At 50.6% G+C, this 27,293-nt stretch overlaps 1 protein-coding gene across 9 annotated transcripts in view; it reads right to left on the bottom strand.

The window, feature by feature from the left end:
• Positions 1 to 7,621: 7,621 nt before the first annotated feature.
• Positions 7,622 to 27,293, bottom strand: part of HECTD4 (HECT domain E3 ubiquitin protein ligase 4) — a 238,568-nt gene continuing 218,896 nt past the window's right edge. For 7 of the 9 annotated variants that reach the window (XM_074402205.1, XM_074402207.1, XM_074402208.1 and 4 more), the window contains exons 63-76: positions 26,511 to 26,734; positions 26,268 to 26,419; positions 24,051 to 24,157; positions 23,196 to 23,319; positions 19,189 to 19,379; positions 18,005 to 18,151; positions 17,237 to 17,356; positions 16,367 to 16,522; positions 14,738 to 14,841; positions 14,240 to 14,461; positions 11,358 to 11,524; positions 10,807 to 11,002; positions 10,353 to 10,575; positions 7,622 to 9,859 (exon numbers count right to left, since the gene is read on the bottom strand). In XM_074402205.1, coding sequence (XP_074258306.1) covers positions 9,723 to 9,859; positions 10,353 to 10,575; positions 10,807 to 11,002; positions 11,358 to 11,524; positions 14,240 to 14,461; positions 14,738 to 14,841; positions 16,367 to 16,522; positions 17,237 to 17,356; positions 18,005 to 18,151; positions 19,189 to 19,379; positions 23,196 to 23,319; positions 24,051 to 24,157; positions 26,268 to 26,419; positions 26,511 to 26,734 — 2,270 coding nt within the window. In that variant the 3' untranslated portion in view covers positions 7,622 to 9,722. Of the gene's footprint in view, positions 9,860 to 10,352; positions 10,576 to 10,806; positions 11,003 to 11,357; positions 11,525 to 14,239; positions 14,462 to 14,737; positions 14,842 to 16,366; positions 16,523 to 17,236; positions 17,357 to 18,004; positions 18,152 to 19,188; positions 19,380 to 23,195; positions 23,320 to 24,038; positions 24,158 to 26,267; positions 26,420 to 26,510; positions 26,735 to 27,293 lie in introns of those variants that run through there. The other 2 variants (XM_074402206.1, XM_074402209.1) reach the window with 2 other exon arrangements.

The following is a 27,293-nucleotide window of genomic DNA, read 5'->3' as shown; positions in this document are numbered from 1 at the left end:
TGCCTAGGTTTTCTCCTTGGGTTTATATGGTTTTAGGACTTACATTTAGGTCTTTAATCCATCTTGAGTTAATTTTTGTATAAGGTGTAAGGAAGGGGTCCAGTTTCAGTTTTCCGCATATGGCTAGCTAGTTTTCCCAACATCATTTATTAAACAGGGAATCCTTTCTGCATTGTTTTTGTCAGGTTTGTCAAAGATCAGATGGTTGTAGATGTGTGGTGTTAATCCTGAGACCTTTGTTCTGGTCCGTTGGTCTATATATCTGTTTTGATACCAGCGCTGTAATACTGGGGTTCAGGGGTTCAGTGTGCCCTTACCTCCCCTGAGAGAACACTTCTCCAGGTTCTTGGTCTCCTGCCCTTTCAAGAATTAGAGAGGGGACCAGGGTGCAGTGTGCAATAAATGCCAGATCAAAAGTGTTTGTAGAAGTGATTTATTGAGAGAGAGAGAGAGAGAGAGAGAGAGAGAGAGAGAGAGAGAGAGAAGAGAGAGAAAGAGAAGAGAAGAGAGAGAGAGAGAGAGATAAAGATAAATAGCTAACTTCACACTGAGAGAATCCAGAAAGATGGGAGGTGGAAGGGAATAGAGAGAGATGGAGTTTAGGAGGGGTAGACAGGCTTCCGCGAAGGGAAGGGGACTCCAGAGGGAAAATCCAGGATAGAGAAAAACAGCTTCCATGAGCATGAGAGTGTGTGTGGAAGGGGATTCAAACATGGAGTCTGAAGGGGTGTGGAAGAAGGGGACTTTTAACCTGGGAGGAACTCCCACCTTACTTTAAGACCCCAGGCCAATGAAAGGAATTCCTTAGAACTACTGCTAGAGTGACTGACTCTTAGTTTCTTCCTGCACCTGCGAAATTTAAACATAAACCGTTATATCTCCCGGATGGAGAGAGATAGGAGGAGGGCATGGCGCTAGGAAGTTTTTGCCCTTAAAACTATGCCCCCTTGTGGACCCAGAAAGAACACATTCCCTCAGTACCATGCTATTTTGGTTACTGTAGCCTTGTAGTACAGTTCAAAATCAGGTAGTGCAATGCCTCCAGCTTTGTTCTTTTTGTTTAGGATTGTCTTGGCTATATGTGCTCTTTTTTGGTTCCTTAGGAAATTTAAAGTCACTTTTTCTAATCCTGTGAAGAAAGTCAATGGTAGCTTGATGGGGATAGCATTGAATCTATAAATTACTTTGGGCAGTATGGCTATTTTCACGATATTGATTCTTCCTATCCATGAGCATGGAGTTCTTCCATTTGTGTCCTCTCTTATTTCCTTGAGCAGTGGTTTGTAGTTCTCCTTGAAGAGGTCTTTCACATCCCTTGTAAGTTGTATTCCTAGGTAATTTATTCTCTTTGTAGCAGTTGTGAATGGGAGATCACTCATGATTTGGTTTTCTGTTTATCATTGTCGTATAGCCGTGCTTGTGATTTTTGCACATTGATTTTGTATCCTGACACTTTGCTGATGCTGCTTATCAGCTTAAGGAGATTTTGGGCTGAGATAATATGGTTTTCTGAATACACAGTTACATCATCTGCAAACAGTCAATTTGACTTCCTCTCTTCCTATTTGAATAACTTTTATTTCATTCTCTTGCCTGATTGCCCTGGCTAGAACTTTCAATACTATGCTGAATACGAGTGGTGAGAGAGGGTATCCTTGTGCCAGTTTTCAAAGGGAATGCTAGCTTTTGCCCATTCAGTAAGACATTGGCTGTGGGTTTGTCATAAATAGCTCTTGTTATTTTGAGATACGTTCCATCAATACCTGGTTTATTGAGAATTTTTAGCATTAAGGGGTGTTGAATTTTATTGAAAGCCTTTTCTACATCTATTGAGATAATCATGTGGTTTTTGTCATTGGTTCTGTTTATGTGATGGATTTTGTTTATTGATTTGTGTATGTTGAACCAGCCTTGGATCCTAGAGATGAAGCCAACTTGATTGTGGTGGATAAGCTTTTTGATGTGTTGCTGGATTTGGTTTACCAGTATTTTATTGAGGATTTTCGCATTGATATTCATCAGGGATATTGGCCTGAAATTTTCTTTTTTTGTTGTGTCTCTGCAAGGAGTTGGTATCAGGATGATGCTGGCCTCATAAAATGAGTTTGGGAGGAGTCCCTCTTTTTCTATTGTTTGGAATAGTTTCAGAAGGAATGGTACTATTCAGAAGGAATGGTACCAGCTCTTCTTTGTACCTTTGATAGAATTCAGCTGTCAATCTGTCTGGTCCTGGGCTTTTTTTGGCTGGTAGGCTATTAATTACTGCCTCAATTTCAGAACTTGCTATTGGTCTATTCAGGGTTTAGTCTTGGGTGGGTGTGTGTGTCCAGGAATTTATCCATTTCTTCTAGATTTTTTAGCTTATTTGCATAGAGGTGTTTATAGTATTCTCTGATGGTAGTTTGTATTTCTGTGGGATCGGTGGTGATATCCCTTTTACCTTTTTTTTTTTTTTTTTTTTTTAAGATGGAGTCTCGCTCTGTAACCCAGGCTGGAGTGCAGTGGTGCCATCTTGCCTCACTGCACCCTCCACCTCTTGGGTGCCGGTTCAAGCAGTTCTCCTGGCTCAGCCTCCCCATAGCTGGGATTACAGCCATGTGCCACCACGCCCAGCTAATTTTTTTATTTTTAGTAGAGACAGGGTTTCACCATGTTGGCCAGGCTGGTCTTGAACTTCTGACCTCGTGATCCACCTGCTTTGGCCTCCCAAAGTGTTGGGATTACAGGAGTGAGCCACCGCGCCTGGCCCACTTTATCTTTTTTTTTTTTTTTTTTTTTGAGACGGAGTTTCGCTCTCGTTACCCAGGCTGGAGTGCAATGGCGCGATCTCGGCTCACCGCAACCTCTGCCTCCTGGGTTCAGGCAATTCTCCTGCCTCAGCCTCCTGAGTAGCTGGGATTACAGGCACGTGCCACCATGCCCAGCTAATTTATTAGAGACGGGGTTTCACCATGTTGACCAGGATGGTCTTGATCTCTTGACCTTGTGATCCACCCGTCTCGGCCTCCCAAAGTGCTGGGATTACAGGCTTGAGCCACCGCGCCCGGCTATCATTTTTTATTGTGTCTATTTGATTCTCCTCTCTTTTCTTTTTTATTAGTCCGGCTAGCAGTCTATTTTGTTAATCTTTTCAAAAAAACAGGCTCCTGGATTCACTGATTTTTTGAAGAGTTTTTCGTGTCTCCTTCAGTTCTGCCCTGATCTTTGTAGCAATTGTGCAAGTTTTCTTGTTTTCTGCTAGCTTTTGAATTTGTTTGCTCTTGCTTCTCTAGTTCTTTTCATAGTGATGTTATTAGGTGCTGATTTTAGATCTTTCTGGCTTTCTCCTGTGGGCATTTAGTACTATAAATTTCTCTCTAAACGCTGCTTTAGGTGTGTCCCAGAGATTCTGGTATGTTGTATCTTAATTCTTACTGGTTTCAAATAACTTATTTGTGCCTTAATTATTTACCCAGTAGTCATTCAGGAGCAGGATTTTCAGTTTCCATGTAGTTTTAAGTTTTTCAGTGAGTTTCTTAATCCTGAGTTCTAATTTGATTGCACTGTGGTCTGAGAGACTTATGATTTCTGTTCTTTTGTATTTGCTGAAGAGTGTTTTACTTCCAATTATCTGGTCAGTTTTAGAATAAGTGTGATGTGGTGCTGAGAAGAATGTATATTCTGTTGATTTGGGGTAGAGAGTTTTATAGATGTCAATTAGGTCCACTTGGTCCAGAGCTGAGTTCAAGTCCTGAATATCCTTGTTAATTTTCTGTCAAAGTCTCTTTGTAGGTCTCTGAGAACTTGCTTTATGAATCTGGGTGGTCCTGTATTGGGTGCATACATATTTAGGAGAGTCAGTTAGCTCTTCTTGTTGCATTGATCCCTTTACCATTATGTAATGCCCGACTTTGTCTTTTTTGATCTTTGTTGGTTTAAAGTCTGTTATATCAGAGACTAGGATTGCAACCCCTGTTTTTTTTTTTTTTTTTTTTTTTTGAGACGGAGTTTCACTCTTGCTAGCCAGGCTGGAGTGCAATGGCACGATCTCGGCTCACCGCAACCTCTGCTTCCTGGGTTCAGGCAATTCTCCTGCCTCAGCCTCCTGAGTAGCTGGGATTACAGGCACGCACCACCATGCCCAGCTAATTTTTTGTATTTTTAGTAGAGACGGGGTTTCACCATGTTGACCAGGATGGTCTCGATCTCTTGACCTCATGATCCACCCGCCTCGGCCTCCCAAAGTGCTGGGGTTACAGGCTTGAGCCACCACGCCCGGCTGGTCTCGATTTCTTGACCTCGTGATCCACCTGCCTCGGCCTCCCAAAGTGCTGGGATTATAGGTGTTAGCCAATGTGCCCCGCCCAACCTCTGCTTTTTTTTGCTTTCCATTTGCTTGGTAAATATTCCTCTAACCCTTTGAGTTTATGGGTGTCTTTGCACATGAGATGGGTCTTCTGAATATAGCACACCGATAGGTCTTGACTCTTTATCCAGTTTGCCAGTTGACTCTTTATCCAATTTGCCAGTCTGTGTCTTTTAACTGGGGCATTTAGCCTGTTTACATTTAAGGTTAATATTGTTATGTGTGAATCTGATCCTGTTCTTATAATGCTAGCTGGTTAATTTGCCCATTAGTTGATGCAGTTTCTTTATAGTGTCACTGGTCTTTACAATTTGGTTATGTTTTTGCAGTGGCTGGTACTGGTTGTTCCTTTCCATATTTAGTGCTTCGTTTAGGAGCTCTTGTAAGGTAGGCCTGGTGGTAACAGAATCTCTCAGCATTTGCTTGTCTGTAAAGGATTTTATTTCTCCTTTGCTTATGAAGCTTAGTTTGGCTGGATATGGAATTCTGGGTTGAAAATTATTTTAATATTGAATATTGGCTGCCACTGTCTTCTGGCTTGTAGGGTTTTCTGCAGAGATATCTGCTGTTAGTCTGATGGGCTTCCCTTTGTGGGTAACCTGACCTCTCTTACTGCCCTTAACATTTTTTCCTTCATTTCAACTTCGGTGAATCTGATGATTGTGTCTTAGGGTTGGTTGCTCTTCTCGAGGAGTATCCTTGTGGTGCTCTCTATATTTTCTGAATTTGAATGTTGGCCTGTCTTGCTAGGTTGGGGAAGTTCTCCTGGATAATATACTCAAGAGTGTTTTCCAACTTGCTTCTATTCTCCCTGTCACTTTCAGGTACACCAATCAAATATAGGTTTGGTCTTTTCACATAGTTCCATATTTCTTGGAGGCTTTGTTTGTTCCTTTTCATTCTTTTTTTCTCTAATCTTGTCTTCATACTTTATTAAGTTGATCTTCAATCTCTGGTATCTTTTATTCTGCTTGATCAATTCAGCTATTGATACTTTTGTATGCTTCACGAAGTTCTTGTGCTGTGTTTTTCAGCTCCATCAGGTCATTTATGTTCTTCTCTAAACTGGTTATTCTAGATAGCAATTCCTGTAACATTTTTTCAAGGTTTTTAACTTCCTTGAATTGGTTTAGAACATGCTCCTTTAGCTTGGAGGAGTCAGTTATTACCCACCTTCTGAAGCCTACTTCTGTCAATTAATCAAACTCATTCTCCATCCAGTTTTGTTCCCTTGCTGGCGAGGCGTTGTGATCCTTTGGAGGAGAAGACGTGTTCCAGTCTTTAGTATTTTCAGCCTTTTTATGCTGGTTTTTCCTCATCTTCATGGATTTATCTGCTTTTGGTCTTTGATGCTGGTGACCTTTGGATGGGGTTTCTGTGTGGATGTGTTTTTTGTTGACCTTGATGCTATTCCTTTCTGTTAGTTTTCCTTCTAACAGGCCCCTCTGCTGGAGTTTGCTGGAGCTCCACTCCAGACCCTGTTTGTCTAGGCATCACTAGTGTAGTCTGTAGAACAGCAAAGATTGCTGCCTGTTCCTTCCTCTGGAAGCTGTGTTCCAGAAGAGCATCTACCAGATTCCAGCTGGAGCTCTTCTGTATTAGGTGTTTGTTGACCTGGCATGGGGTCAGGGACCTGCTTGAGGAGGCGGTAAGTACCTTAGCAGAGCTCAAGCGTTGTGCTGGGAGATATGCTGCTCTCTTCAGAGCCAGCAGGCAGGAATATTTTAAGTCTGCTGAAGCTGTGCCTACAGCTGCCCCTTCCCCCAGGTGCTTTGTCCCAGGGAGATGAGAGTTTTATCTATAAGCCCCTGACTGGGGCTGCTGCCTTTCTTTCAGAGATGTCCTCTCCAGACAGGAGGATTCTAGAGGCAGTCTAGCTACAGTGGCTTTACTGAGCTGCAGTGGGTTCCGCCCAGTTCAAAATTCCCTGTAGCTTTGTTTACACTGTGAGGGGAAAACTGCCTACTCAAGCCTTAGTAATGGCAGACACTCCTCCCCTCACCAAGCTCAAGCATCCCCCAGTCAATTTCAGAGTGCTGTGCTGGCAGCGAGAATTTCAAGCCAGTGGATCTTAGCTTGCCGGGCTCCATGGGGGTGGGATCTGCTGGGCTAGACCACTTGGTTCCCTGGCTTCAACCCCCTTTCCAGGGGAGTGAACAATTCTGTCTCACTGGTGTTCCAGGCACCACTGGGGTATGAAAAAAACAAAACTCCTGCAGCTCGCTTGGTGTCTGCCCAAATGGCTGCCCAGTTTAGTGCTGGAAACCCAGGGCCCTGGTGACACAGGCACCCAAGGGAGTCTCCTGGTCTGCATGTTGTGAAGACCAAGGGAAAAGCATAGTATCTGGGCTGGAGTGCACCACTCCTCCCGGCATACTCCCTCGTGGCTTCCCTTGGCTAGGGGAAGGAGTTCCCCATCCCCTTGTGCTTCCTGGGTGAGGTGATGCCCCACCCTGCTTCAGCTCACCCTCCGTGGGCTGCACCCACTGTCTAACCAGTCCTGGTGAGATAAGCCAGGTACCTCAGTTGGAAATGCAGAAATCACCCACCTTCCGCATTGATCTCACTGGCAGCTGCAGATTGGAGGTGTTCCTATCCCGCCATCTTGCCAGCCACTCTTCCAAAGTTAGCGTTTATGAAGTACAAGAAAGGTGGAGCTGAGAGAATGAGAATAAAGTGACTCTGGGTGAGAACTACCATGGAACAGGAGGGGACAAGCAGGTCACAGAGAACTGAGTTAGATTACCCAGAGTATAGCCAACCTGAGCTCCCTGGTGGGGGAGGCAGCTGTGCAAAGAGCTGAGCATTGATCATGGACAGCAGGACTAAGCAAGTCCTCACCTCTTTACTGTATTTCCCTTCTGCACAAGGTGGGTCTACATCCATCCACTGCCTGCTCCCAAAGGAGATGTGTCTAGTAGGGGCCAAGACTCTGCCAGGGTAATGATCTACTTGAGGCAAATGGCCACACCAGGCCCAAGCGCATAGACCAGCTGCCAGGACCAGCTGTTGGCAAGGCATGTGGGGTTAGGTTTAGCCTTGACCTTGGATTCTCCGGTCTCCAAAATTTCTATGTGGAATGCACAGACTCAGGAGTCAGGTTGGGGAAAGGGTAGTTTAAAAGCCTCACAGAGTAAGAATCATGTCAAATGCCAAGAGACTATAATAATTAGAAACACTTTAATGCCTAGCCACTTGGAAGCACTTAAATATCAGAGCCATCCAAGCATGCCAGCCTTTGAACTTGCTCAGCAAGAGTAGATGATCACACAACTCTTAAGGTAAATCAAAATTAGATGAAGGTTATTTATTGGTGTGACTTTTTCCTTTAGTGAGCTTCTTTTACACAGCATGGTGTAAACAGAATCAGATTGAATGAAAAGTTTGTTAAATGCAACCATAAATAATTATAATAAATATACATCAAGTAACTTTACAGCACACATTTTTTAGGGCCAAGGTTTGGATCTGTCTGGACCTCAATGTGCTCTCGGAGAAGCAGCCATGTTAGCAGCAGATACCTCACAGCTGTCATCTACTCAAGTGATGGCCAACAGAAGCTTCTGAACCCCTCCTGGGGAGGTAGCTGACAATTCCATTCAAGGGATGAGGACTGGAGGGAACCAAGAATTTAAAGATACAGGGAGGAAAAACCACTTCTAATAAATCCAAAGGCTCTTTCATGTAAGCAGAAATGAAAATAAGAGGATCCTTGTTGTCAGGAATACATCCTGGATGTGACCCCCACACTCAAGGGAGCTGTGGCCGCTGTGGGGAGCAGCGGGCTGACCATCTTCTTTCAAAGCAGGGGGACTGCTTGCGGGTGCACACCTCCAGAGGTGACTTGCATCAAATATAACTGATGCAGCTGTCACGATTAACCCTAGGTCTATCTCGTCCTTAGGTCAGGGGATCCTTTATATAATGGTCCTTGATGCATTTCCTAAGAGTTACAAGGAGGAAATGGATGCTAACGGCTCTATCTCTAGAACTTACAATCTTTCCAGCAGGCCAGGGCACATCTTTCTTGGACCAGCATCCACACTCCAAAATCTTCTAGACAGCACTCACTCAGAACTTCCAATATTCACAATATTATACAATAAATACAGCGATGCGATTCTGTGAGACCTGGCAAGGTCCAAAGTGACAGTGTCCAACAAGATGGCCTGTGCTGCTCATGAACAGAGTACCATTGGACAAAGACCTATTGGGGGCACAGATGCACTGGGGCAGTGGGTGAGCCTGGGGGCAGCTCAGCCCTGGCACACACACACACACGGGGTGATGGGGGTGCTGGACGGGGCTGGCCAGAGGGGCGGAAGGATCCCACTGGAGTCTCCATCTAGACTCGAGTGTCTGGGTCACTAAAGCAGATCCCAAATTGAGCAGAGCACCTCAGGCCACACTTTTGAAAACGGGGATGCGGCTCTTTCCCTTGTTCCCGAGTCACTGCAGGAAGGAAGGGCCATTTCTGAGTGTTTTGTGCTCCTTTTTCATGGGGTAGGCTTGAATCATGTGTTTTCCTCTTCAACCAGAGTCTCGGAGGAGGCCTCCACCTGAGCACTGTCCCCCAACTCTGGGTGTCTTCTCACTCCCTACAGCTGGAATGTACCCAGCCAGGTTCTGTGAACTAAGGTTGGGATGAACCCTTGAGTCTCCTGGTCCCGAGGAGGCCTCAGATGAAAACTATCAGACCAGGCAGGGCCCAGAAGAGACAGACAGCAGATAGGGGTGGGTGTGGGAGGGGTAGGGGAGAACCACCGTGGGCTTTTCCTCAGAAAAGCCAAGATTGGGAGCAAGTTCTAAAGCACTAAGATGAGCACATAAAACTCCCTATGTGTCTCGTGTGTTTGGGCAACTGGCCCAGCCACCTTTAGGTGAAGGGAGGCCTGCCAGGGCTGCTGCCTCGGGAGTAACTCTAGCTCGAGGCTGGAGGGCACGGCTGGCCACAGGCTTATCTGTGGAGATGTTCTGCTAAAAGCACGGATGCTCTGTGTGGCTGAGGCCATTGCACCCCCAGCTTCCTGCTGGGTGGTTCTGTGATGAGGAACCAGCTGAGGCCTTATGGCATCAGAATCTGGTGGCCACGAGGGACAATGTCCAGGAAGATCAAATTAGACACAAACTGTCAGGGAACTAAACTATCCTACAAATAGACCACAAACAGGCAGCAAAAGAACCAACCCATCACAAAACGTACAAAGACAAAAGGTTAAGTCTTCCAGGAGGCCCTGGAATGTGGACGAAAGTTCAGAAAAGCAAAATGTTGCCACCTCCTCACGCAGGGCCCTGGAGGGACGGGCCACAGTGGCGGGCTTCCCAAGCCAGCAGAGCGGGTGTCTCAGTGACAGCCTAACTCTGGGGCTCCCTCCTGTCAGCCACTGAGGGGGTCTTCACGGTAGTGAATGGCACAACGAAGTTTCTCCAGCATGATTTCCAGAGAGGAGTACTGGGGAAGCTTGATCATGAACATGCAGGTCTCCACACGGATGTAGCGAGAGTCTGGGGAACCTACAAGAAACCAAGCCAAGGTCAGAGGGCTGGGCCCACGGCTGGGAGGCTCCTAGGGAGGCTGGGCTGGCCCCACTTCCCGATTTGCCTCCTTGGGTAGCTTCAGGCCAATCCGGGGGTTCCAGCAGGAGGGAGATGAGGGCCTGAGAACCTGGGAGAATTTCTTGGAGGGGAAAAGGGGAGACAGTTGCTGGACAGCGCATGTGCCAAACTGCTGATGGGTTTGTCTGCCCAGCAAATTACTTCATTTTGGCTTCTTTTCACCATCTGTCTGCATTTAAAAGTTGCAAGATTTGAAGCATATGAGAAGGTACCTAACTGCAGGCCTGGATGGCTGGGTCCTGCCCGGCCCAAATCCTCGCTGAGGACTGGGTTTTGGCATGTGGGGCTCCTGTTCACTGTTCTCCCTTCACGTGGGGCCTGGCAGCCCCAGTTCCAAACAGATAAGGGCTAGTGTGTCCCCACTTGGGATATGGCCAGGGGAGGGCAGTACCTGCTGTGCCATCTGGGGGGGCAATCTTCATGGGGTATGGAGGCACGTGGGCGGTGTCAGGGCCCCCATCTTTGCAGGGGCAGGTGAACGGGATACGCTCCTGGTTGCAGGCGAACTTGATGAACTTGCACAGCTCCTCCTGAGTGAACATCTCCAGGGCCCCCCAGAAGAACTCGATGTGTTGGTCTGTCTCCATGAGCCCCACCTGGTACATGGTGTGGGCCTGGGGAGGAGAGGTCCAGGTGTCAGGAGCCCCAGAGCCCCACCTACCCAGTGCCTCCCCAGCCCTGGGGTCTGCAGGCTGGGCCCAATCCTGGGGCAGAGTGCAGCATGTGAGCTGTGAGCACAGGGAGATGACAATACAGGTCTATGGCAAGGACAGAGCTGAGACCAGCCACTGCTGATGTCTGCTGCAGGAGCTAAGGGTGACAGGGAGGTAGGCCTGGGGTGCTACCTTCAGGAACTCCAGGTTGATGTAGGGGAGGCCACAGGTGCGCAGCTCCATCTCCAGCGGGCTGAGCGTGGTTAGCAGCTGCAGGGGGATGATGGAGCCCAGGCCAGCCCGCACAGCTGTCACGCACTCCACGTTCTGCAGCTCCCGAAGCCGCAGGCTCCGGATGGCTGCCGCGTAGATGTCCTTGTTCTCCCACCTGCCCGGGTGAGGGGCACAGGTGAGGGAGAATGCTGCCAAAGAGGCTGGGTCTGGGGGGCCACACCCACTCAGCCAGAGGTCCTGGATTCCCTCAGCAGAGGCCTAGGCCCAGCTGCCCTGGTCGTCCCAGTCCTCTCCTGCCTCTGGTATCGCCACCTCAGAGCTGCTGTTTTCTTAGTAAGGTCCTTTGCTGAGGACCCTCTTCCTTGGCACCCACCATCCTGCCTCATCTCCCTCTGATGAAATCCACCTGTCACCTAACCTAGGTCTTTGTGCCATTGCCCAGGAACAGATGCTGCTGTCGCACCCTAGCTGGCTGGCCGGGCCAGCTCCCGCCATGCGCACACACTCACGCCACAAGGATGTGCCGGCCCCGGCTGCACAGCTCCACCTCCTCGCCCGTCATGGTCAGGTAAGTGAACCTGCAGCAGGGCTTGTTGGGACTGTCAGGGCTCTCGGTGGCCAGGTGCTGGGAGGCAATCTCGGCACACAGGGCCTCCAGCTCAGTCTCGTCATTGATCTGGAGGGTGGAGGCAGAGAGAGGCTCATTATGAGGTGTAACCCTGATCTCCAGAGGTGGCTGGGCAAACCCTAAGCGCAGCTGGTGGGGTCTACCCTTGGTTGTGTGGATGGGCACGTGACACAGGTTTGGCCAATCAGAACCTGCCATCAGTTCAGAGCCGGTGTGTGACCTAGACAGGGTGAATGAGACCCAAATTCCAGGCCTTTTCCCATGAATGTCTGGAGGCAGCAGTCCTCTCTCACTGGCATGCATCGACTGTATGATGGGAAACCCTTTACTGCTGGAGGCCACCTCTGCCCACGTGCTTGGAAGGACTGCCTGAAACGAATTATGCTTTCTTTTTCTGGGGGGTATGGAGTTTCACTCTTGTTGCCCAGACTAGAGTGCAATGGTGTGATCTTTGCTCATTCCACCTCTTGGGTTCAAGCGATTCTCCTGCCTCAGCCTCCTGAGCAGATGGGACTACAAGTGTGTGCCACCACACCAGCTACTTTTTGTATTTTTGTAGTAGGGATGGGGTTTCACCATGTTGGCCAGGCTGGTCTTGAACTCCTGACCTCAGATTATCTGCCCATCTCGGCCTCCCAAAGTGTTGGAGTTACAGGTGCGAGCCTCCATGCCTGGACTTTTTCTTTCTTTCTTTTCTTTTTCTTTTTTAGCAATCTGGATCGGAGGCCTGAGACCAATACCAGATGACACTGTTCGAACACTAATATTGGTTTGAAGACCAATACCAGATGACACCTGGATTTGGCCCTGCCTGAAGTCAAACCCATCATGGTTTTTAAGAGCAAATAATTTTAAACAATGTTTTCTAAAGCTGATTGGAGTTGGGATTTTTGTCCTTTGCCACCAGACAGCCCTCCTTATCCTGTCTGTAGAGATGTACAGGGTTCTCCCTCTCCTCATCTGGCAACCGGGATCAGGGTCTAGGGGAAACTGAATCGCACTGTGCTTGTGGGGCTACCGGGGAGACGACAGGGTCGGACCCAAAGGAGTCTGCAGCTTGGGGACAGGGACAGGTAGGCGTTTGGGTCTAAGCCTGGACTCTCCTTTGTAGCAACCTCCCTACCTCTCTGCCGCAGACACTCCACCAACACAAGTCGAGAGGATTTCTTCCTGGTACACACCCCCTACACCATGTGGTTCTGCACCCCACACCCTCTGGGGCCCTGGCCATCCCTGTAGCCAGAAGCCTCAGCTGGCCTGTCTGCTGGGACCCTGCCTCACATCCCCTGCTGCCCCAGCCCACACTGTCCCCCAGAGCCCCAGGAGGACTCCTTGGAGGAGTGCAGGAGATGCGTAAACCCCTAGTCCACTGTGGGTGTTCTTCCACCCTTTAGATAATGCCCCGTCATCCCTGTTTCTATTGAGAAGCCACTGGCTTCCAGGACTCTGGCTCTGCTATTGTCTTGTACTGGCTGCCCTGAGTGATGCAAGGGACAATGGCAGAGACCTGAACAGGCAGTGCCTCGGTCGGCCATGGAGTATTCTGCCGGCAAAGGCAGAAGCAGCTGGAACCTCCTTCACCTGAGGCCCAGGAGCGAGCAGCCTTTGCCAGGCCTCAAGCACGATGTCCACTCTCGTGGCCTTGAGGGGTACTGGGTGGGAGGTCACTCTCCACACTCAGCCAGATGGCTCTTTCAGTGGCAGGTGCAAGGTGCTGGGGGGCCTGGGAGTCAGAGCAGGTAGCCCTGGGCTCCTGGTGGCTCTGCTCCCTGCTAGCTCTGAGGGCTGGGGCAAGTCACTTCCCTTATTAGCCTCACTTTCCTCCTGGCCTTGTGATAATGGAATAAAGCCCTCTGCCCTCCACCACGCAGGAGGGCAAGCCTGGACACTCCCGGAGGACAGGGTGAGAGTCCAGAGCCTGGCTGGCCTGTGACAGGGCCTCAGTGATGGCCGCTGAGTGAACAGAGGGACTGTGGACCCCATCCCCCTATAGGGGGGCGCTGGGCAGACAGCATCATGCTCTCAACATCTGTGCATGGCCTAAGCGTGCCCTGGACAGGCAGGAAGGGCTCCACCCTGATGCTTCCCACTTGGTTGACCCCAGATGGTCCTAGGGCTGACTCCTGCGCTCTGAGGCTCTGAAAGAACTCTTTTTTTTTTTGAGACGGAGTTTCGCTCTTGTTACCCAGGCTGGAGTGCAATGGCGCGATCTCGGCTCACCGCAACCTCCGCCTCCTGGGTTCAGGCAATTCTCCTGCCTCAGCCTCCTGAGTAGCTGGGATTACAGGCACGCGCCACCATGCCCAGCTAATTTTTTGTATTTTTAGTAGAGACGGGGTTTCACCATGTTGACCAGGATGGTCTCGATCTCTTGACTTCGTGATCCACCCGCCTCGGCCTCCCAAAGTGCTGGGATTACAGGCGTGAGCCACCGCGCCCGGCCTGAAAGAACTCTGAACCTGCACACTACTGCCATTCCCCCAGGGCCTGTTCACTCAGATCCAGGAGCCGCTGCCCATGGCCAGGTGACAGGCACCAATGTGGGAGGGCCAGCAGGGCTGGTCATGTCACCTCCAGTCTCTGCTGCCAACAGGGAGGGAGGCCAGAGGCCTCTGTCCTCATGAGACACATCTTCCCGGCAGATGGCTCACACCGCTAAGGTCCTCTGGGGGAATCCCAACCCAGCCTTAGCAGGGAGCTAGGTCTGCATGGAGGCCTAAGCGAGGTGGTGGGGAGGTCCCCAGAATTGCGCCTTGCACTCACGCTCTCAAACTTCTTGACGTAATTGTAGGTGAGGATGTCTGCTTCCTGCAGGTCTTGCTCAGGGTCCAGGGGCTCGCCCACTAGCGTCTTCCAGAAGGAGGGCAGGAGGTCCAGGGGCAGCGGGACATCTGCCCGAATTGCAATCCCCAGCAGCTGCCCCAGGAAGTGCAGCAGCTGCTCCTCCCCGTAGGTGATGGGACTTGGGGTCAGGATATACTTGCCCTGGAAGTGGAGGTGAACATGAGGTGACCTGGGCATGGGCCTCTGTGCCCACCAGGAAACATGCATTTCAGGCCACCACATCCTGTGGCAGGCAAGAGAAGCCACTGCAAGCTCCCAGAGCTTGCCCAGCCAGTGTGGCAAGAACCTGTCCTCACAGACTGGGAGGGTTTCTGAAAATGTTTAGCTGTGATGAGATACACACCACCCTGCCACCCTCAGCCACTGTGCCTGGACCTGAGCTCAGGGGCATGGGGCCTCCGCCCAGGCTCCGCCTACCTTGTTCTTATTGACAGCTGAGCTGGGGCACAGCAGCAGCAGCGACAGCGAGGAGCTCTGCAGCTCCTTACACACCTGCCACAGGAAGTGCCGGAAAGAGCCGCCTGCAGGACAGACAAGACACATGGGCACCTCGGGTGTCCCAGAGGAGGCAGCACTGTTCCCTCCCTCTCACCTGCTGGCCGGAGCAGCCACTCCTTCCACAGCCTGTCTGCTGCTGTGGTGGGTGGGAAGAAGCTGCCCTAGGCCTGGGAGGCCTCAGTCCAATCCTGCTCGTCACTCACTAGCAGGGCCACCCAGGAATACCATGGAGGGAAAGATGTCCCAGAGGCTCAGTCTCCCATTTATCAAATGGGAGAGTGACTGTACCTATCCCACAGGCCATTCGAAGATTCAGTGAGGTCACTGCAGGTCCTCACGCAGGCCACCTCTCACAGCTGCGAGCCTGCCTGAGTTGTGGACTTGTTTGGTCCATGTCTGTCCCCCAGGCCAGGCTGAGGGCAGGGCCACCTGTTTCACTCAGCACTGCCTCCCCCACTGCCCAGGCTCATGTTTGTCCAATGAATGCATAAGGAATGGACATATGTGTGAATGTGCAAAGGGCAATGGTAACTGCTCAATTCCTCTCCTGCTGCCATTCAAGATGGGCCTTTGGTTTCCTTGCAAATCTCCCCTGCCCTTCCCTGTGTGGTACCCTAAGGTCAGGGAGCTCTGAGCACAGCTGTGCCCATACCCTGTACCTATACCCTGCTTGGTCAGAACCATGTGAAAACGCAGTGTGGGGGCCCAGTGCAGGGGCAGATGGCAGGCCTGGCCCTCACCTCTGCTTCAGGGAGAAGCAGGTGAGTCCTGACCGCCGACTCCTGGAAGGCCAGGGGGCTGGCTGGACCCTGGAACCCCAGTTGGCTGCCTGACCTTGGGAAGTGACTTGGCTTTGCAGAGTCCCAGTCTCCCTATGTGTAGGAGGGGTCAGGGCTGGTGCTGTGGGCAGGTTTGCTGCTGTGGGGAGGATAAGGTGCTGAGTGTGAGTCTGCGCTTTCAGTGAACCAGAGCTGTTCTCAGAGAGGCCTGGGAGGCCTGCCCATAGGATGCCAGGTCCCCCGTGTGGGAGGCAGCTGCGTTCCCGTGGGGCAGATCAGAGGAAAGAGGAGAAGGAGCTGGGTGGGGGCTCGCTCCTGCCCGGATAGCCTTTCCTGCAGTGTACCAGCTGTGGAGAAATGAGGTTTCTTCTCCATCCGCAGTGGAAACACGTCCTGAATGTCTGGGGCAAAGCAGGAGAGGGTCATGAGGGAGCACACGCTCAGCTGACAGTCCTCATCCCTGCAGAGTGCCATGACACCAGGTGCCATCTTAACCAAGGGCTCCCCAACACCCTGCCAATCAGCATGGAGGGTGCCCTGAGCAGAAGTGCCATATCCCCAAGCCCAGGAGGGATTGGCTGTGGCTCCCACACGGGGCTGGTCTGGAGGACATGGGCGTGAGGTCACTCTGGGTGCAGACCTGGCTTCTGCAGAGCGGATGCTGAGGACGTGGCTTTTACTCTTGGAAATGAGGTCTTGGGCAGCTGGGGCTAAGGCTGGACACTAAACACACCTCCTCCAGCGGGGAACCCAGCAGGCCGCCACTTACTAGTGCCGTGTACCTCCTCCCCAGTGAAGCGGATGTTAAAGGCATATGTGGGGTCGCCGCCGCTGGCCAGTTTGACGCAGAGCTGAGACGATGGCACCGAGGCCAGCTGCCGGGCAGCCTGGCAGAAGTAGGAGTTTTCAGAAGCTCTGATTTCCCCTGGAAAGTGAGATGAGTTGATCAAATCGCCCCTCCGTGGCTGTCCTCTGCCCTTCCCCTGAAGAGAGACTCCCGGCCTAGCAGTCCTGTGCCTGTCCTGGGAGCCCCACTCCTTTGCTCGGTCCCCTGTACCTTCTCTGTCCTTAGAACACCTTAGATCCTTTTGTGTCTTAGCACTCGTGGCTCCCTCTGCTGGACCCACTCGCCTGGGCTCCCAGTGCTTGGCCCCTTCTCATCTTCTAGAGGCTTCCATCTGCCTCTCAGGGAGGTCCTCCCTGCCCCCTACCTGCCGCCCAACTCCTCTCTCATTTCTTCTGCATGTTTCCCTTCTGTCTGTCTATATGCTGTGGCAGAGACTCTGGGGGGCCTCCCCACAATGCCCTTTTCCTCCTTTTTTTGATGCTGGAATCCCCATTTTTGGCAGGCACATGGCTGATCAGAGCAAAGCCTGCCCTGCCTGACCCTGTGCAGCTGGCGGGCCCCAGGAAGCCAAGCTCCTTCTGCTATGCTCTTTCCGCTGCTGCCTGGAATGAGCTCCTGAGGGGACCTTCCAGCAGGAAGCCACACACCGGGATGCTCCAGCAGAACAACAGGAAGAACCGCGGCACCAGCCCTGGACCCTCTTCTTCTAGAAGCTTCTTTTGGGTTCCAGAAATCTGCTAGTGTGTTTAGGCATGCTATTTTGCATTTTTTGGTCTCTGCAGCCAACCCCACCTCCCACAATTTCCAGCGGGTCCAAGGTGATCTCAGGTGCTGCATGGTCCGCTGTCCGCTGCACGGTGGCATTCAGCACTCGATTCATCACTGTCACTTTCGTGTCATAGAAGATCAGCCCTAAGGAGAGGAACATGGGAGAGAACTGGGTGGGGCTACGTCCCTTCCCTCCCAGTCCCCCTAGAACTCTTTTCAGTTCTAGGTGTAGCACTCTCAGGGTCCCTGGTGGCAGCACAGCCGGGTCCTGATGGTGGAGGGCGGTGTGTGAGCCTCCACCCAGTGGCTAGGTGCATTTACCCTTTGTCATTCCCAGGAGACACACGATTTCTAGAAACAATACAAGCTACAGTTGCTAAACAGAATGTAGAAAATTATACCTAAAAAAAGACAAAAAGCTCTGTGTGTGCGCGCACATGCATCTATTTGTATGTGAAGAGAAAAGTCTGGAAGGATACTCATCTGTTAACAATGTCACCTCTGGCATGTAGGGATTTGGAGGCCAGATAGTGAACAGACCTTCATATATTTTGAATTAATTTAAAAACCTTAAAATAATGTGATTTTTCAGAGCATATGCTACTTTTATAATTAAAGTAACTTCCCTTGGGTGGACCTGCTGCTCCAGAGGAGCCCTGCCTGCTAGATGAAAGACTGGGGGGAAGCGTCTCCTGGGGAGCTGCCCAAGGATCCTGCCCATGGATTCTGGCCCTGGCATGTTGCAGGTCACCTCTCTCTTCCTGCAGGGCCAGGGTAGGTGCAGGCACTGACCTTTGGCCTCCTTCAGGAGGGCGGCGATGCTGTGGGTGTACATGGGTGTCTGGCGCAGCTCCACCAGGGGCAGGAAGAAGGTCTCCAGCGTGGTGTTGAGGGACTGCAGCAGGGCAAAGCGCAGGCGCAGGCTCTCGATGGGCACGTCTGCAGGGCACGGGAGCAGTCAGACTGAGATCCTGACCCAGATCGGCTGAGATGCCTGACTCATAGGCAACACAGGGGGTCCCTATCACTGGGACCGGGACTGGGGGATTTTTTACTTGGGACCCTGGGGATGCTGTCAGTGAGTGAGCAGCCCCTGAGATGCCTGTGCCTATGCCAAGCAGACACAAAGGGCGAGGCCCTGGCTGGCCAGATGGAGGTGGGGCTCTTAAGGGGTCCAAGGCCCCCTCATCTACCGTCAGGGCCATGCCAGCGCTGTGCATGATACCATTCTTTGTGCCATTTTTGCAACCGCCTATGTCATTATTTTTTGAAATAATGATATAGGCGGTTGCAAAAATGGCACAAAAAGTCCTGTGTACATTTCACCTGGTGTCCCCAATGGCGACATCATATCAAAACCAGGAAAACTGCCACTGGAACTGCCCTTCAACCCTTCACTCTTCACACTCTGCTGTGACAGACGGAAGTCAGGGACAACCTCTCACCCACCTTTACCTCCTTGGCACCCAGGAGAGAGCAGGGGCCTGGTATGAGTGTGCTGAGCTGCTTGCCAACACCTTGTAAGTGGGGGACATCTGGGAACTAACAGTTTTTTTTTTGTGTGCAATCCTAGTTTTTAATAAAAACATGGTGTTCCCTGTTATGAAGGCTAACATCTCTACTACAAGTTATCAGACTATAAACACTTCTCACGCCCCATGGTAGCCTGTCCCCAGTGGGGCCTCCAGGCAGGGGCCTGGGCATTCCCTCCAAGCCTTGTATTTCCTTATCTGCTACCTGGCTTTGTTGTCATGGGCATTAAAAAAGGTCCCAGACTAATTAGGCCACAGTCCCGGCTCCCTGCCTTTCTCTCCCTGCTTCATCAGCCCCCTCTTCCTTGAACACCTAGCGTGTAGCAGGTGTTCATAAGTGTTTGTTCGATGGACATCTAAATGAATCTAGCCCTTCTAAACACCCCCGTCATGGGGCATGCTGACAGCAGGCAGCAGGGAGGGCACAGGCACAGGGCCACATACTCAGGAGACAGGCCACTCTGGGATCAGCAGCATCCGCGGGGTCCAGGTACACCTCATGGGGATGGAGCCGTGCGGGTGTGATGGCGAGGTGGCGGCAGAGCTGGTTGATGTACTGCACAAGTGCCACATCCATCTCCAGGGTCCACTTTCGTGAGGCCTTCTGTGCGTGTCGGACATCGATGCAGGCGCACCTGGGGGTGGGGATCGGGGAGAAGGGCAAGGTGAGGTGGGGTGCATGGGTGACTGTTAGATTTCCCTTACAGACCCCTGTCCTAATCTCCTACAACACATTCAGAAGATGGCCTCACTTCCCAGGTTGTTTCTTGGTGCCTGGACAGCTCCTCATGGGGAAAGTGCTTTCAAAAGAAGCAAGCCAAACACACTGGCGGGAGTGGGAATGGTGCACTTCTGGGAGGTGGCGCCAGGCACCCACCCATGCTTCACTACTGTACATGGGCAGTTCACAATAGCATCCGCCTGCAGTGTGTCACAAGACTTGCTTTTTTGCCCTTAGAGACAAAATCTTGCTGTTGCCCAGGCTGGAGTGCAGTGGGGCAATCATAGCTCACTGCAGCCTTGAACTCCTGGACTCAAGTGATCCTCCCCCTTCAGCTTCCCCAGTAGCTGGGACCACCAGTGCGAGCCAGTACGCTCGCCTAATTTTTAAAATTTTGTAGAGATGGGGTCTTGTTGTGTTGCTCAGGCTGTTCTTGAAATCCTAGGCTCAAGCCATCCTTCTGCCTCAGCTCCCAAGTGCTAGCATTACAGGCATGAGCCACTGCGCCTGGCCAGTCACAAGGATGCAATGAGAGGATGCCTGTGAAGTACACAGCATGGTGCCCAGCACATTCCAAATCCATAAGAATTATCAGCTGCTGGTATCACTGATGTCATTTGTCTTTTCCCAGCAAGCCCATTCCAGAATTCACCTGCAGAGATTTTTGAACAGATGGGCCAACATATGCTTCAGAGGGCACTGCAGCAGGGGTGTGTTACTACAGCCGTGTCAGACACAACCCAACTGTCCATCGATAGGGGATTAGCTGAATTAATTACACTGCGCCTAACAATGCGATGCCAGGAAGCCGTGAAAATCATCAAGTTGACTAATATGGGAGGATGTGGACAAATTTTTAAAAAGCAGATTGCAGGCCAGTCAAGATGGCTCATGCCTGTAATCCCAGCACTTTGGGAGGCTCAGACAGGCACATCCCTTGAGGCTAAGAATTTGAGACTAGCCTGAGCAGCAGTAAAACTCCATTTCTACAAAAAAACAAAAAACAACAACAAAAAAACCAACCAACCAACCAGCCACAAAAATTTGCTGGGCACAGTGTCGCCTGCCTGTGGTCCCAGCTACTGGGGGAGCTGAGGTGAGAGAATTACCTAAATTCGGGATCAAGTGATCTTCCTTCCTCGGCCTCTAAGTAGCTGGGATTAAAGGTGCATGTCATCATGCCCGGCCAATTTTTGTATTTTTAACAGAGACAGGGTTTTGCCATGCTGCCCGGGCTGGTCTTGAACTCCTGGACTCAAGCGATCCACCCACTTTGGCCTCCCATAGTGCTGGGATTACAGGTGTGAGCCACTGCACTCAGCCTGAGTGTGCCCTTCTAGAGATTACAAATGTATCACTTCAGAATCAATTTGCAGCCCAATTTGTCCCCCTTCCACTTAGAATGCAGCTTCTACTTTTCAACAAAACCCCAAAGTCATCCCAGTTCCTGATTTTTTTTTTTTTTTTTTGAGACAGAGTTTTTGCTCTTGTTACCCAGGCTGGAGTGCAATGGCACGATCTCGGCTCACCGCAACCTCCGCCTCCTGGGTTCAGGCAATTCTCCTGCCTCAGCCTCCTGAGTAGCTGGGATTACAGGCACGCACCACCATGCCCAGCTGATTTTTTGTATTTTTAGTAGAGACGGGATTTCACCATGTTGACCAGGATGGTCTCGATCTCTCAACCTCGTGATCCACCCGCCTCGGCCTCCCAAAGTGCTGGGATTACAGGCTTGAGCCACCGCGCCCGGCCCAGTTCCTGACTTCTAAAACAAATTCAGAAAACTTGTCCCTGCCACCATAGTGCAAGATCCATTCATGGACTGACCCTGAGCCTTCAACGACGGTATAAAATGCTGGCACCAAGCAGAAGAGCATTTCTCAATTCTGAAAATGGATTTTTTAAGAGTATGTTTTGGTAGCCATTTTCTTTTCTTTTTTCTTTTTTGAGATGGAGTCTTGCTCTGTTAGCCAGGCTGGAGTGCAGCGGTGCCACCTTGGCCCGTCACAACCTCCACCTCCTGGGTTCAAGTGATTCTCCTGCCTCAGCCTCCTAAGTGGCTGGGATTACAGGCATGTGCCACCACACCCGGCTAAATTTTGTATTTTTAGTAGAGATGGGACTTCTCCATGTTGGTCAGGGTGGTCTCAAACTCCCAACCTCAGGTTATCTGCCCGCCTCGGCCTCCCAAAATGCTGGGATTATAGGTGTGAGCCACTTCACCTGGTCTTTTTTTTTTTTTTTTTCCAGAGGAAGTTTCACTCTTGTTGCCCAGGCTGGAGTGCAATGGCGCAGTCTTGGCTTGGCTCACTGCAACTTCCACCTCCCGAGTTCAAGCAATTCTCCTGCCTCAGCCTCCTGAGTAGCTGGGATTACAGGCATTCGTCACCACACTTGGCTAATTTTTATATTTTTAGTAGAGATGGGGTTTTGCTGTGTTGGTCAGGTTGGTCTTGAACTGACCTCAGGTGATACACCTGCCTTGGCCTCCCAAAGTACTGGTTTACAGGCATGAGCCACTGTACCTGAGCTTGGTATCCACTTTCTTTTTTCTTTTTTTCGAGATGGAGTCTCGCTTTGTCACCCAGGCTGGAGTGCAGTGGTGTGACCTCGGCTCACTGCAACTTCCACTTCCCAGGTTCAAGCTCCTGCCTCAGCCTCCTGAGTACCTGGGACTCCAGGTGCACACCACTGGGCCTAGCTGATTTCTGTATTTTTTTTTTAGAGATGGGGTTTCACTATGCTGTCCAGGCTGGTCTCGAATTCCTGACTTCATGATCTGCCTGCCTCAGCTTCCCAAAGTGCTGTGATCACAGGTGTGAGCCACCGCATCTGGCCTGGTAGCCATTTTCATTGATTGATGCCAGGTGTACTTCCTGTGGACAAGGCTGAGTAGGGTAGGGGTATATGTGTGTGCGTGCATGCTCGCAAGTCAGAGGGAAGGCAGGGCAGGGTGATTTCTGGACTGCGTGGGATTCACTTACAGCTAGAAAGGGGAAACCATATCTAGCCCTGGAGTCCCAGTGAGCTGTGGCCTAGCTGTGCCCCTGCCTGGGAAGGAGGGAGGGCAATGGAGACTCGAGGCAAAGTGTGACTTTGAGAACAAGGTTCTTTGGGGTAAGAAACTATCTGTTATGGGACTGAACTGTGTCCTCCCAGTGTCCCAGCAGATACATATGTTGAAGCCCTAATCCCCAGTGTGACTGTATTTGGAGATGGGGCCTTTAAAGAGGTGATTAAGGTTAAAGAGGTCATTAGCATGGGCCCCTAATCAGACAGGACTGGTGTCTTTGTAAGAAGGAGAGTAGGACACAGATAGGTACTGTGGGAAGACCCCATGAAGGGACCTTGAGAAGGTGGCAGTCCGGGAGCCAAGGAGAGCAGCCCCAGGAGAAACCAGCACTGCTGACACCTTGATCTGGGCCTTCCAGCCTCCAGAACTGAGAGAGAACATGTTTCTGTTGTTGAAGCCACCCAGTGTGTAGTGTCCTGTCATGGCAGCCTGAGCTGACCAGCACAGTCCCCAAGTCAGGCATGTGGAGAAAAAGAACAGGTTTGTTTAAAAATGGTTTAGAAAACCCATTTAGCACTTAGGAAAAAACTAAGAAAGAAATTAATAACTCAGAAAGCATTATCAACAGGGGAGATGGACCAGTTCCCCAGAAATTATGCTTTTGGCTAAAACAACTTCTGTGCAAGGTGACAAGTGGGTTGAGGGTAACCCTCTTACCTCTCAAAATGAAGATCATAACCGCAGGACAAGATCGCCCTCCAGACGCTGCGGATGTCTTGCTTGGCTCGGTCAATAACAAATTTGTGAAATCCTTCCAGCGTCAGGTATTTCTCCTCAGGGACTGGTGGAAAGGGTTCAGTGTGAGGAATCTGGCAGGACCTGTTCACGTCGCGCCTCCAATGCGTGTGCTCTCACCACAGTCTCTCCCTCATGGCCCAAAACCACCTAATTCCCCTCTCCCTCCCGTAACTCTGGAGACTGTCATTTGCCATTGCAACCCACTGTGAACAGAATACTCATAAGCCCTCATGTGCCGAGGCCCCCAACCGTACCCCCTCAACTGGCTGTGGTTTCCCTACGTCCCCTCTTTCTATGAATCTCAGAAACATCCCCGACTGACAAAGCAATTTTCCAGACAACAGAATAGCTTTCTCTAATGCTGCCTGGTCTTTCTGGAGGCTTATATTCTACTGCCCCAGCACGGGCCACTAGCTCAGGCCAGTGCCTTCTAGAAGAAAGTGTCCACGCAGATTTCCCAATCTTCACTTTTCAGTCACAATCATCTATTCCTCACCCTTGGTGTATAGTGTTTCTGGAACTGCTATTTTACCTCCTCAAGTTCATGATCGTCAAAGATGGCATCCAGGGGTGATGCCTAGCCAGGAATATTTCCCAGCATCTCTGGAAATGCTGCCCTGCCTGATACCCCAGGGAACCCATAGCCCAGAGCAGGGGCCACCCCAGTGGGAGATCAGCCAGTTGCGAAAAGCAGAGGCCTGCTCCTGGGAGGCTGCCCAGTCTCCAGGGTGGAAGCAGGTCCCCGCCTGCTCCAGGCCCCACCTGCTCATTCACCTTCTTGTTTTTTGGTAGGTGACTTTTCTGGGTCCTTTTCATCTGGTTTGCTCTTTTCTGGTGACTTTGGCTTCACAGTTGGCTTCTTCTCACTTAAGGCAGTCCTGCTGTAGACCAAAGCACTGGAATTAGACTAACGTACCTCCTCCCAATAGGAAATACACAGTCTAGAACAGGCATTCATTCCTGCCTCCTCCTCCAACTTAGGGCTTAGACAGGGCTGGGTTCAAGACCACCTTTGTTCTGAGTGAGAAAAATTTACTAGGCAAATTATAAGGACAAATTACTGCCTTAAATTGTGACAAATCTTGTAGAGACTCTTTTCAAACACTCTACATATTTTAGAGCTACATTGTTCAATAAGGTAGTCACTAGCCAGATGTAGCTACCTAAGTTTAAGTTAATTAAAATGAAATATAATCAGAAATTCAATTCCTGTTCACCCTTGCCACAATGCAAATGCTCCATAGCCAGTTGTGGCTAGGGGCTGCTGTACCCAACAGCACAGACATAAGACACAGCACTGATTTCCACCAACGCAGAAAGTACTACAGGACAGTGCTGAGTGAAGAACGCCATTTCTAACTAATGAATTAATTTTTAAAATACTTTGTTTTTCTGGTTAAACAATTCCTCTAGAGACTCTTACTGGGTAATACTTTGCTATCAAGGTTTCAACTCTGAGTACTTGAGAGTCATAGAAAATGGCCTGAGCCATTTTCTAAAGAATATTCTATTAGGCCGGGCGCGGTGGTTCACGCCTGTAATCCCAGCACTTTGGGAGGCCGAGGCGGGTGGATCATGAGGTCAAGAGATTGAGACCATCCTGGTCAACATAGTGAAACCCCGTCTCTACTAAAAATACAAAAAGATTAGCTGAGCATGGTGGCGCGTGCCTGTAATCCCAGCTACTCAGGAGGCTGAGGCGGGAGAATTGCCTGAACCCGGGAGGTGGAGGTTGCGATGAGCCGAGATTGCACCATTGCACTCCAGCCTGGGTAACAAGAAAGAAACTCCGTCTCAAAAAAAAAAAAAAAAAAAAAAATATTCTATTAAATTTATATGCATATCCACATGTGGAATGTTATGTAGCTATTTTTTTTTTTTAAAGGAATGGGGAATTCTTTTTGTACTAGTCTGAAATGATCACCAAAATTCGTATTAAATAAAAATGGCAAGGTGCGGACATGGTGTATGGTACCCAGCACTGGGCATATGAGTAGAATTGCTTGCGTATTTACAGAAACCGTTCTTCTGAAAGGCTGTAGAAGCAATCTTGCAGGCTCAGGGAGGGAACTTCAAGGCTTAAGAATGGTCGAGTGGCTTTTCACTTGTGTATGTTTTCAAATTTTCTACCATTTTAGTCATTCAAAACTTAAGAAAATAATACATAGGCATAAATCAAAGGTCATGTACTTAGAAGTAGTTGTTATGCATGGGGCAATTTACTTTTTCCTAATAAGCACTATGCATTTTTTTTTTTTTTGAGGCAGGGTCTTGTTCTGTCACCCAGGCTGGGCTGGAGAGTAGCAGTATGATCATGACTCATTGCAGCCTTGACCTCTGGGGCTCAAGCCATCCTCCTACTTCAGCTTCTTGAGTAGTTGGGACCACAGGTGCACACCACCACCGTCGGCAATTTTTTTTTTTTTTTTTTTTTTTTTTGAGACGGAGTTTCGCTCTTGTTACCCAGGCTGGAGTGCAATGGCGCGATCTCGGCTCACCGCAACCTCCGCCTCCTGGGTTCAGGCAATTCACCTGCCTCAGCCTCCTGAGTAGCTGGGATTACAGGCACGTGCCACCATGCCCAGCTAGTTTTTTGTATTTTTAGTAGAGACGGGGTTTCACCAGGTTGACCAGGATGGTCTCGATCTCTCGACCTCGTGATCCGCCTGCCTCGGCCTCCCAAAGTGCTGGGATTACAAGCTTGAGCCACTGTGCCTGGCGAAAATTTTTCAAAATTAGCCAGGTGGGGTGTCATGTGCCTGTAGTCCCAGCTACTCAGGAGGCTGAGTGGGGAGGACTGCTTGAGCCTGGGAGGTTAAAGCTGCAGTGAGCTATGATCAGGCTGCTGCACTCCAGCCTGGGTGACAAAGCATGACAAAGAAAGCCCGAAACCAGGTCCTCCAGAGGAGCTGCCGTTCCCCAGGCTCCTGCTTGGAGGCTGCCTCCACATCTGCCCACGGCCAGGCTGCCTGGCCTCCTTGGGGCACATACCTGACGCTGTTGAGCACAGCCTTGTCCTTGGCGGGCGGTTTGGTGATGGGCCGCTTGGTGCTCACCACCTTCACAGGGTGCTGCTCCTTTCCGGCCTTGCTGTACTTGCTCTTGTCAAACTTGGGCTTTGGCACGCCATACTTCCTCAGGATCTGTGGAGTACAGAGGTGGGGAGGAGGCTCTCAGGTTCGCCTTGCGGAGCACCTGAGGCCTGGCCTGGGCACGGTGGGGACCGGCAGCTACCTGGGTAAGCTGATCCTCCAGCACCTTTTTTGGAGGCCGGACATTGGTGAAGAAGAGGTGGAGGAGGTTGCCTGGGGTCTGGGAGTTGATCTGCTCTTTGCTAAGATAAATGTCAGAGACTCTGATGGGCTTCGCTGGTGTCAGGCTCAGCGTCTGCTCTGAATGGGCACAGCTCTTAAATATTTCCGTCAGAACCTCTCTGGCCCCCGGCACCAGCTTCTCCCCTGTTGGACGGAGAGGGGGCAAAACAATTCTGCTGTGAACGTCGAACGGGACAAGCCCTGCGAGCATTCTGTTTCCAAACACTGAAAGGGGCAGTGGATGGACACTAGCGGAATGGCGAGCTGCCCACCAAAGCCTGGCTCTCTCTCTGGGCACACCCCCAGCACATGCCCAGCCTTTCTTGCCATTAGGGGCGGCCCTGCAACCGTGGTCACTGTGGGATGTAAGCTACCCAGGGGCCAGGCTGCTCTCCTCTGCACTTGGCTCCTACCTGGCTGCTCAGGGAGGACAGGCCCCTCCCTGAGGGTGGGTATACTTCAGTGCTCACCCCAACTCTTACATCTGCAGGGAATTAACTTCCACTGGACTTGAGCCATTGTCCTCTTGGGGCTATTTATCATAGCAGTTTAGCCTAGAATAGTTCCAGAGAATAGATAGCCAGCAAGTATTTTTAGTGAGAAGTATAACTTGTTAAACAGGTGATTGTATTCTTAGGAAATGTGCTTCAAAATTGGTATGACGAGCAGGTGAGTTTTCTGAGATACAAGAAAACTGTCCAGG

This window comes from Saimiri boliviensis, chromosome 7, assembly GCF_048565385.1.
Source record: "Saimiri boliviensis isolate mSaiBol1 chromosome 7, mSaiBol1.pri, whole genome shotgun sequence".
Classification (NCBI taxonomy): domain Eukaryota; kingdom Metazoa; phylum Chordata; class Mammalia; order Primates; family Cebidae; genus Saimiri; species Saimiri boliviensis.
Note: the sequence above shows the minus strand (reverse complement) of the source record. Positions and strands in the feature narration are given on the sequence as shown.